The 10,889-nt window shown below is 40.2% G+C and overlaps 2 protein-coding genes across 2 annotated transcripts; both read right to left on the bottom strand.

Moving 5' to 3' along the window:
• Positions 1 to 7: 7 nt before the first annotated feature.
• On the bottom strand, positions 8 to 1,048 carry nkx3-1 (NK3 homeobox 1). The gene is made up of 2 exons (XM_017417360.3): positions 805 to 1,048; positions 8 to 531 (listed from the first exon to the last, which is right to left on the bottom strand). Exons 1-2 carry the CDS (start codon positions 995 to 997, stop codon positions 137 to 139), a joined length of 588 nt encoding a protein of 195 aa, XP_017272849.1. The 5' UTR covers positions 998 to 1,048; the 3' UTR covers positions 8 to 136.
• A 5,717-nt stretch (positions 1,049 to 6,765) lies between these two features.
• On the bottom strand, positions 6,766 to 8,737 carry nkx2.7 (NK2 transcription factor related 7). Its single transcript, XM_037975980.1, has 2 exons — positions 7,792 to 8,737; positions 6,766 to 7,309 (listed from the first exon to the last, which is right to left on the bottom strand). The coding sequence occupies exons 1-2, from the start codon at positions 8,138 to 8,140 to the stop codon at positions 6,786 to 6,788; spliced, it is 873 nt and encodes a 290-aa protein (XP_037831908.1). The 5' UTR covers positions 8,141 to 8,737; the 3' UTR covers positions 6,766 to 6,785.
• Positions 8,738 to 10,889: the final 2,152 nt, after the last annotated feature.

Raw genomic sequence — 10,889 nt, 5'->3', positions numbered from 1 at the left:
CCACACAACTTCATTTAGCTCAGAAAACAGTCTGCTGAAGTTACTGAATTCACTTAACAGAGAAAAAATTAAATAACAGTAAACGTCTATCTAAAGTTTATTAATACTAAGATTTTGGTAAATATTACAAATCTTTTCACCACATCATGGGGCCCCAGGCACCACTGTAGTCCCACAGGTAGGGTCTGTATTGATACGCTTTACAGAAAGAGGATATTAGTGACGATCTGATCACATCCTCCCTCAGACCCAGTCCTTCTGCTCTGTACACATCCTTGCAGACCTCCGACGACTGCTGCTTTCGTTTCGTTTTGTACCGCCGGTTCTGAAACCAGATTTTCACCTGGGTCTCGGTCAGTCTCAAGGTGCTGGCCAGGTGGGCCCTCTCGGAGGCGGACAGGTACTTCTGGTGATTGAATTTCTTCTCGAGCTCAAGCACTTGGAGATGGGTGAAGGCAGCTCTGGAGCGCTTCTGTTTCCCGGCGGAGGACAAACTTGACTCTGAGGAGCCCGGAGAGGACGTGTGAGACTCTGAAGAATGCAGGACAGAGACGTGTCAGTAAACGGCTGTGATTTACGAGGGTAATGGGAGATAAGCGAGCGTTAATATGAAATAAAAGGTTCCCACAAAAACACTTTAAAGCTGTATCATATATTATCATGTATTGCTACAACTTTCCACAGCACAGTACTATTTATCTCATTAAATTTAAACTCTAAACTCCACTTTCAAAGCTATCAAAAACAAAATTTCCAGGATTTTCTCTCCTTAACGTTCCTGCTGTATTTCAAGCGGAAGCTCACCTGTCTGTATTCCAATCATGGACTCCTGAGAATAAGCATGCGCTGACAGCTTTTCAGATTCCTCTTCCCACGGTGAGCATCTGTCCATCTTCATCGAGCAGCACTCGCCATCCATTGTTGCACTGTCCTTAGCGGACAGGATGTCCTCAATCAGGAAAGACGTCAGGGGCTTGGCAGTGCCGGACATTTCCATCCAGTGTCCCAGAAAGCCGAGGCCTCTCTGTGTCAGACAGCTGCGGTTGAGGCAGCGTGTGTGTGTGTGTCCTCACACACTCGCAAGGTTCGAATTTATGTGAAGTGCAGAGGCGGGTTCAATCGGCCTAAAGTGAAGGAGGCGGGTTTTAACTTTCTTTGCTATGCCTCTTTAGACTTGATAAGAACTACTGAGAGAGAGAACAAGAGAAAGTTATAATTACTCCAAGCAAATTGCATCTTTTAATGTTATGATTCATTATTGTGCCTTTATTCCGAGCGAAAACAAAATATTATGCAAAACATATTCATCTCTGCAATTCAGTAAACATTAAAAAATTTGACACTTTATTTAAAAAATAAAAAACTCTTTAGAAAAAAAAAACTGGCAACGCAAAAAACTATTACTGTAATAATCTGAACTGAGAAAATGTTATAGTGATATTTACTCTGATATTGACAATCCTTACCATCAATAGTCCTGATCTAAAATAATGTTTTTTGTTTGAGTCACAAATCGTCTCTAAACTAATCTGAACAAGTCAAACTTCTCAGTTTTGTTCCTTTATCCACTTTATATCCAGAAGGGTTTGTGTAAGTCCTATTTATACACAGATTTTTGGCTTAATTTTTTCTTTTAAAAAATTGCAAAGTACAGTATTTTAGATGTTGACATTGTTTTTTATTTACTCAACAACAAACATATGAAGAAATATTTTATTTTTTGTCAATAACATCCAAAATGAAGCATCAATTCTGAATCTGTCATATTTCAGTTTAGAAAATGTTGGCAAATCATTCATTTAATCATCCAAGCTTTGCCTAAATGAGCATTTATGTGATAGCTGGTTAGTTGTTCTGTCTTTACCACATATCTGCACCTCTGAACCCTGAATTTACTGTATGTTTCAGCTAATCAAACACTTTAACTCATGGGAATCAAGTTTAGGTGTTTGTTAATAATCTTTACGAATGAATTCTGCATTGACAATTTCAAAGAAAATGCTCCTCTGTTGTAAAGCTGTGAGCTCCTTAAGTACACTGGAGCACATAGTCCCATTAAATAGATTCATGTGTTCATCCTCTCAGCCCCATCAGCTCAGTGACCTGGCAGCCTCGGGGAGACTGCTCTGTCTGCAGTATGACGGGGGGGGGTCAGAGTGGGTGGTCAAACACCCCAGAGCACTAATGAGTCTGACACATTTAGGCCGGCTCCTGAATGCACCCTCTCATTGTTTGGGAGCTGTTTATTTGTTGTTCTCCGTGGCTCAGGCTGACCTTTCTGCGCCGACTGAGGCGTTTACCGTGTTGCTCTGGGATTTTATGCTACATTAGGGAAAACCATGAATTCAGGTATGATAAACATGACCCCACCACCACCACCACGCCCTCTGCTCCCACCGGCTCTAACTCCAACCACACGCCGGTGCGTCCATTTAAATACAGGAAGTGGTGGGACGTGCAATAAAAATATAGCTTGTGATTCAAGTGCTGCTACTCTGTCTATCATTCACAGTATATATACAAAAAACCCAAAACATCTACTTTAAATCTGCTGAGACTTTTTTTCCAGTATAACCTGCTGTCTTGTCAACACAGTTTTAAGATCAGCTGTGTGATATGTTTCACCCTGACCTTGTCTGTGACTCTCTGTCTTCTTTGGTATGTTGAACTGTAAGCAAAGAGATCCTTTATCCTTTAACGTCTAGACACAATTTTTCGGCTCTCTCCTAAAATCTCCTGAGTTTATTGAGTTTTAGTTACAATAAAGACAAGAAAGAAATGTCACAAATGTTTAAATCCTGGGAAAAAGTGTTTATTTAAAGACCTGGAAGTTGCTCCAAATCAACATGTAATTTGTGTTTTTTTTTTCTTCAAAAGCTCTTTCGCTTCAGGTTTCTCATTGTTGGAGAAAACTGGTTCTGTTCTGTGATGACAAGAGTATAAACAAAGTCAGCAGTAAGAGTCAGGGCCTGTGTTGCTTCTGTTGGAGGGGGATTATGTTTAAAACAGGTCTTTTAAGCAAAGGCCGATGCTGTCATCCCCTGCCTTCATTCTGTTAGGATACGGGCAGAAGATGATCCTGGATCAAATCCTTTGACAATCCACACGGTTGTCTTTCTGCTGAAATCAGTGACATTTTCCTTTTTTTTTAATTGTGTTTGCCGTGCGTTCACTGCCCAAGTATGTTGCCGCCTGCTTGTGCTTCGACCTTTTTACCCCGAGAAGGCATTTGTCTTCTGCAGTATAAACGATGCGGTGACAATGTTTTCTTTGTGTCGCCGCATGTCGCTGAGCCATCAAGTCTTCTGCTGTTTCATTGTGTAAAACGACAAGCAGGGGTATATTGTTGTGGCTTTACAGTGCGTTTGTCACAACTCTGCCCTGCTATCTGCTCAGCATCAGACTTTTGTAGTGTATCCTTCAGCTGTTTTTTTTTTTTAGGAAAATGCTCCCTCTTGTTCACTGGATGACAAAACAGATATGTTGTCACTCTGAAAGGTCAGTTTTAGGTTAGTCAGGCAAGTACTTTGTCATACATTGTAACTGTTTGCACCCCACTGAAACATTTTATTTTTATTTGTGAGATTTTCACGCATTTTCTTCAGACTCAAAGTCCTGTAAATGCTGACTTGAATGCACTGCTTTGTTAGCAAAAGCAAAAGCAAACCAATGGTTTGCGTCCAAATATTTTCTGTAAAGCATTTCAGATTGATATTCTGTCATATAAGAAACTGTTTTCCTAATCTTTAGATATTTGCAAATGTTTTGATCTTTACTGACAGACTTTGCTGGTGTTTTATTAATTAATCTTTTTGCACAATCAGTGAAATAATCCCCAACCCCCTGACTGGAACACAAGAAAAAAGGCTCAATTCTTGAGCTTAAAAGACATTTATTTTATACAATTCTGCATCACCGAACACACATTGGCCATTTGCGATCAAAAAGCAAAATGTTTCTAACTTTACAGACCGTAACTTGTTGTCCACTGTTCTCATTTCCTGCTGTTTTCTGTTTGTTATGGCTGCATAAAACCACTCTCACACCTCCTAACAGGTTTATCTTTGTTTCTGGGCTTTGGTTGTTTTATTTTGCATCCCCTTAACTTTCTTTATAGTAAAAACAAGAAAGCTTTTGTTACTCTCAGATGAAAATGGGCTGAGATCTTTAGTGGCAGCTTTATTCAAACAGCTCTAAGATGTTGTCAAAAGTTAAAGTACAAAAACAAAACTGTTTGCATGGTTACTTCTTCATTTTTTGGGGGTCTGAAATTGTAAAAATAAATAAATCAATCAATCATACCCTGATATGACTTGAAATGTTCAAGTTAATTTTTCTGCCTTTGCCATTAAAAAGTTGCTGTCTTTTCCCACTAGAGGACGCTTTAAAACTGCTTTTAAAATCCACCAGCAGCACTGCCACTGTTTAACGTCAGACCAAGAAGCCACTCTTTTAGAGCTATACAGCTTTAAAGCTCATGTTTTATTTTTCTACATATATTATATGTTCATTTTTATTGCACCATATTGCAGAGAGAACATTGTGTTTTTGTTTCTCTCTCTGATGTATTTTAAAGCTTAACTCGTAAGTTCATTCTAAAGTAAAGCTTTCTGGACAAACACAATTTTAAAAACTGATTGTTACCAGCTGGACCAGGTTTGTTTCTCCTCCTTGTTCACATAAAAAAGTAAAATTTTAATTATTGCTCTAATCGTCAACAAGAAGAGAGGTTTTCCTCTTCATCACCATGATGCATCAGTATAAATCCTTTTCTCACTGTACATCCTCCCTTTTTCGAGAAAATATTAATAAATGTAATAACACTTCCGAACATTTATTTATTTATTTTGCAGATGACATCCAGCTGACCTTTGAGGTTTTTAATTGTCAGAGCTGTTTGAGAGCCTGTCAGAAGCTGAGATTTAAAAATGAAAATTGAGTTAAATTGGGATAAAACAGGAAACAAATTGGCCGTTTAAACTCAGCTGCCAAGCCAAACCTGAGGAGTTGAGGTGTTATGTTTCACCAGTCGATGCCGCTCCAAACAACTGGTCCGAAGCTGATGTCTCCACATTAAGAAGTCTGCCGTCAAAACAAGAACTGGAGATGATCAGACATGTTTTTACTGCATCTTGCTTAGATTATTGTAACTCACTTTTTTACCTGATTTAACAACAAAAGCCCTCAGTTGTCTTCAGGTGGCTCAAAATGCTGCTGCGAGACTTTCCATAGAAGAAACAGAAGAACTCACACGACTCCTCTTTTAAGATTTAACATCTCATGCAGTTTAAAGCCACACGCTCCAGTGAAAGATAAAGCTCTTCAACTGCAGAACAGAAGTTCAAATGCTTTGTTTTATAAAAACAAAAAAAAAATTGTTTTGGATCCTGTTTTAACGTCTCTTATCTGGTTACCTGGTACAGTCATTTTAAAATATTGATGTTGACTTTCAGGGCTTTTCACAGCCAAGCTCTTGAGTATATTTGTGAAATGTTTAAGATTTATGTTTTAATTCTTAGCCCTCTAAGCAGAAACTATTAGAGGGGCCGTTGCACCTCGCCTGTGGAATAAACTTGCTTTTGTGACACGCTGACAGAGCTGAGTCTTTTCAAAAGCAGCTGAAGACATTTTTATTATGAGGAGGTTTTTCTTTTCATATTTAGATCTGTTCTTACCACCTTTTAGTACTGTTTATTGTATTGCATTGTATTTTATTGTGATTTTTATCTGTAAAAGGTACCATTTAAACAAGCTTTACTTTCCCACTTACAGATTTTGATTAATCCATACATATCATAAATAAAATATATCAGCATAAAAACATTCAAAAGCCGGTTTTTCAGGCAGCAGTTTCTTTTAATGTACAATCCAACATTACTGTATAATTTGTTTTATTTGACACTTTTGTGTGAGTAAGAATCATCAAACAAAATCAGTAGCTTGTAAACCACACACACACACACACACACACACACATGGTATTATCTGATCTGTCCATCTCCTCTCTGTCTGCAGCCTCTTATCTGTGCAGAGATGCTTCTTTAAGGCCCCTTGTGTTTCTATTAATCCTGACCCAAACTGAGTTTTTTTTTCTTTTACAGCATTTTCAGTTATCAGTCAGCAAAGTAAGACTAGTTTCCAGTCCTTCGGAGTGATAAAACATAGGTGAGTTTTTGGTGTGATGGTCTCCACATTAGAGGCTGATCAGTGAGTGACAGGTCCGAGCAGAAGGTTGACTGAAAGCTTGGTTGAAAAAAAAAAAAGGGTTGAAGAGCCACTCTGTCTGCGGGTTTGTTTACCAAGCAGAGCCACGGGACAGGACAGGCTCTCTGCAGCCTTATCAGGGAGTTTGGGATCGGGACAATAACGAGCTCAGTTTGATAGAAGAGCGGCGCAGAAAGGTCAGAGGTCGCTTCATCCATTAGGCCCTGGGATGGCTCCCTTTGATACGGCGCGCAGCTCTCCGAGGGCTTTCTGATCAGGTGGGATGTTTTCCGTCGATTCTAAATGAAAGACATCCGGGTCACATTTGATGGAATGAAACAAATAAAGTCGACATTCTCCAGTGAATTCATGGCCTAATTTTACAAATTCGACTGATGCATATGAAGAGCAGGCGACAATATTTTGCGAGCTATAAATGAAATAAAAACCTTCAGCGAGATTTTTTTTCTTTAATGCAAAACGTGTCTCTATCAGAGTTACCAAAAAGTTAAAAAAAAAAAGGTGGAAAACACATTTATGTATTTATTTACTCGTCTGAAAAGTTCAAATGATGAAAGTGGTCACCAGCCTCTGACAGCGTGGAGCTGCTGGAGGAGCCCCTCGCTGCTGCTTGTTCGGTCCAGCAGCTGGTTGTTGCACATCTGGCCTGAAGGTGACCCGCTGTGATGAGGAAAGCCGCAGAAGTTGCTGCTCCCGCACCCAAACGCGGGGTTCAAGTGTCCCACCGTGACGTTATAAGGAGCCGAAGCCGCGCCGCAGAGCTGCCCGTCGCGCACCAGGACCGGCACGGCCACGCGCCGCGGCGCGGCCGGGAAGCCCGCCAGCTCCAGAGACTGGTCCTGCCTCTGCCTCTTGCACTTGTACCTCCGGTTCTGAAACCAGATTTTGACCTGGGTGGAGGTGAGTTTCAGCGCGTGGGCCAGCTGCTCCCTCTCCGGGGCGGACAGGTAGCGCTGCTGCCCGAAGCGCCTCTCCAGCTCGGACACCTGCGCCTGAGAGAAGAGGACCCGGGGCTTCCTGCGCGGCCTGCTGCTGGGTCTCTCATCCCTGTCCCAGTCAGGTGGGGAGTCAGGACTGCTCATATCTGCACAGAACAAAAAAAAAAAAAGGCGGAATACATGTTTTTGAAAAAAGGAAAAGGTTATTTTAAATGTGCCAGCTAAAGTAAACTAAACGGAAAACTGCAAACAAAACTCAGTTTACATATTAGAGCTGTTTACAGATCATTATAACTGAAGAAAAGTCAAAATAAACATACAACGTCTAATAAAAGAAAAAAAACTAGTAATTATTCTGCCACCTGTTAAAAATAGACTTCTGAACTTAAATAAAGTTTTAAAGCTATCTGAGTGATTATTTTTAAAGCTTGAAGGCATCGAACTCTAAAGTTTCTTAAACGTTAGGTTTTAATTTGGGGGTTGTCAAACTCCATCTGGTCTGCATTTATCTTGTGTTTTAGGTTTCAGTTAAATCAGATTGGTTTGGTCCTTTTATTCAGAATGCAGGGAAAGAAAGTTATTTTCTTAAGTGAGAATTTAATAAATTCAAATGATTATTGGAAATAAAAATGTGATATAAGGTTCTTGGATATTTGGAGACTCCGCAGAGCTGCATAAATGAACACATCAGTGCCTGTATTTTGGAATATCGGCTCACCTTTCCCCCTCAGCTCTTCTCCTGCGGCCGAACTGTGAGCCTCCAGCTTCTCCTGCCTCCCACAGACGCGCCTCTCAGACGGACAGTCGTAAAAGTCGTAGCTTCTGGACGCAGCGCGCACGAGCTGATGATGATGATAGTGATGCATCGGAACAACCTGATCACTCATCAAAAAGTCACTCTCATACTCATCGTGGAAGTCCAGCCTCAGAATATCTTTGACAGAAAACGGGGTGGAGGTCGTTGAACCGGGGTGCATCCTGACCTTTTTGCCGCAGCTGGTTTTACGCACGGTGCGCTACTGCTGCTACTGCTGCTGCTGCTGCTGTTACTGCTACTGCTACTGCTACTGCTACTGCTACTGCTGCTGCTGCTGCTAGTGCTGCTAATGCTGCTTCTGAGGATGATGGCCGGATCTGTTCACTGACTGATGAGCGAGGGGCCTCAGAATGATTTAAGTCCTTCAAGGGCCCAGCTAATGGGCAAGTGAGATAGATATCGGTCCCCGTCAGACACACTGACCAACACCCAGGCCGCGCGCGCGCACACTCCTGTAGTTTCTGCTCTTCTCACCTTTCAGGAACACCTCGCATCATATCCGCCCTTCTGTCAACGAGAAACAGACTCATTAAGAAGCATCATTAGGAGATCAGACGGAGGGCTAGACGTCCAGTTCATGTGTGGTCAAAACCAGAACGAGCTGCGCTGTAGAGCGACACTTCCATCAAAATATCTTCCTTGTTTCTGTCATCTGAAGTCTACTTTTGGAGCTTAATTCTCATGCATGTATAGGGATAGGATGAGATGTTTTTGTAACCCTGAAGGGTTTTCTAATCCCATTTTTCATTTAATTGGTATATTTGAACGTTTTATTTCTAGTAAATAACTAAATTAGGCTCACATTTTAAACAGTTTTGGTATTTGTTTCACGCCTAATTTTTGAACAGACTGCCAAGGATCTTTAGCATGAATGCTACAAGAGAAATTCTGAATAAAACATAATTTTTTTAACTAAACGAAGAACAAAGCAGAAGAAGTAAAATAATAATAATAATAATAAAGCTCCAGCCGCGCTGTTAAGTAAAAAAAAAAAAAAAAGAATTAAATAAAATACATAAATAATTAATTATAATTGGAGAAAAAATGAAATTATTTCTGAATAACAAAGCTGGCTCAAAATAAGAACATAAATAAATTTGTAAAAAGTGAAACTCTTCCAGACTGACAAAACTGTTTTCTGGTGCAGCCACTAATCCTGTTAATCAGCTCCCTCTGGGTGTGTGTGTGTGTGTGTATGTATGTATGTGTGTGTGTGTGTGTGTGTGTGTGTGTGTAGGTGTGTATGTGTGTGTTGGGGGGATCGGTGTGGAACAGCTTCATTGTTTTCCAGCCTTGTTATTAGCCCTTTCAGGCCACAACAAACAGTAACTTTACACCTGATGTTGTGGAAGTGGAGAGGCGGCGGCGCCAGCCCGCGATGCTTCACTGAGGCCGAGACGCGCGCGTCCACAGAGACAGAGACACGACCTGTCCCCCTGCACGAGGACCGACACCCCCCCTTCTTTCAGACAGGTTTAAGCTGTTGTTGAGTTTGTTGAAAAGGGTCCTGCGGTGTCCTGGGACCGAAGGAGTCACAACAGATGGAGACTTTAAAGAAAGCTGTAACTTCTGAGCAGAACAGGAGCTGATCGGCATAAAAGCTCTGTTAGTAATGAAAAATGAAGTCCTAAATTAAAAGAAACCAAAGACAGGGTTTAAACACTTGAATGAATGAAGAATATCTTAAAATATATATTGATAAAAGCTTTGTAAATACATAAAAAGAGGACAAGCAGAGATCCTATTTATCAATCATCATTTTATGAGTTTATTTCAGTCTTTGTTCATTTTTTTGATGAGATGTTCCTGATAGTTGCAGACATATAGAATTGATCAGTCCTTAGCTGATCTTATTGTGCTGTCCAGCTGATGAGAAATCAAACTGTGTGGTGAATGAGAAGTCTCTCAGGGAATCAACACTGCTGTATCTTATGCCTTCTTCTTTTTTGTCCCCTCAGGTCACAGTAAATGCTGACTGACTTTATTGTCACCGCTTCATTAAGCCTCCTTCTTTCTTATTCTAAGTGGGGGTGTCATCCTGACGGACAAGTAACTGCTTAGTTATTTACAGAGAAGTTTACAGAACTGATCACTGATCCTCTCGTCACCATTTCCCTCCTTCTGACCATGTTTTCATCATCTCCTCAGTGATCAGAAGGTCCACAAGTCCGAAAGAAACTTCTGTAAAATAACTATAATTTTACTTGTTGCACATATTAGGAAGAATAAGTCATATGAATCATGTCATAAAAAAACAATACTTGTAATGTTTCTGTAAAGCCTCAGTGATGAGAAACCACAGTTTGAAGAAACACAGAGAGTTAGAGACGTGCAAACAGGTGGAGAAGACAGCAGGAGCAGAAAGGCATAGAAATCCAGTCAACATGATCCAGCCTGCAGAGTTTCAGGAAAGTCTAAATCAGAAAGTCATTATTTATGAATTAATTAGTTGAAAAGTTTAGCATTCTTCATATTTTCACTTGTAATACTTCAAATTTAAAGTGAGTTTTTAAAATAATATTTTGGGAACTTATGAAAGAAAACTTTAATTTTCTGGAGAAGTTTCTTGAACCTTTTGGATCTGCTCCCTGTTGCTGTTTTCAGCTTTTAGCTGAACTTCTGTTACTTTTAGCTTTTATCTAGCTTTGTTTTCTTTTAGCTTTAGACTTCTGCTCTATTTAGCCTTTAGCTAAGCTTTTGCTAACTCTAATTTCAAATAGCCTTTTATTAGTTTTAGCTTTTAGGTAGAATTTTGCTACTTTTAGCTGGCATTTTCCTGACTTTTTGTTTTTGACTAGTGTTTTGCAACATTTTTCTACATTTAGCTATGAGGTAAAATTGGGCTCCTTTTAGCTTTCACAACTTAGTTTTTGCTCTTTTGAGTTTTGGTTGGATATGTCCTCATAGTT

Source organism: Kryptolebias marmoratus, linkage group LG1, assembly GCF_001649575.2.
Source record: "Kryptolebias marmoratus isolate JLee-2015 linkage group LG1, ASM164957v2, whole genome shotgun sequence".
Taxonomy (NCBI): domain Eukaryota; kingdom Metazoa; phylum Chordata; class Actinopteri; order Cyprinodontiformes; family Rivulidae; genus Kryptolebias; species Kryptolebias marmoratus.
This window is presented reverse-complemented; position numbering and strand designations above follow the sequence as displayed.

What these genes read in the sequence shown, in the direction of transcription:
- nkx3-1 (XM_017417360.3), bottom strand. Translation starts at nt 997, where the DNA reads ATGGAAATGTCCGGCACTGCCAAGCCCCTGACGTCTTTCCTGATTGAG. An exon ending in CATGATTGGAATACAGACAG is followed by an intron (nt 532 to 804) that starts GTGAGCTTCCGC and finishes TGCATTCTTCAG; the next exon opens with AGTCTCACACGTCCTCTCCG.
- nkx2.7 (XM_037975980.1), bottom strand. Translation starts at nt 8,140, where the DNA reads ATGCACCCCGGTTCAACGACCTCCACCCCGTTTTCTGTCAAAGATATT. An exon ending in CAAGAACCTTATATCACATT is followed by an intron (nt 7,310 to 7,791) that starts TTTATTTCCAAT and finishes TGTTCTGTGCAG; the next exon opens with ATATGAGCAGTCCTGACTCC.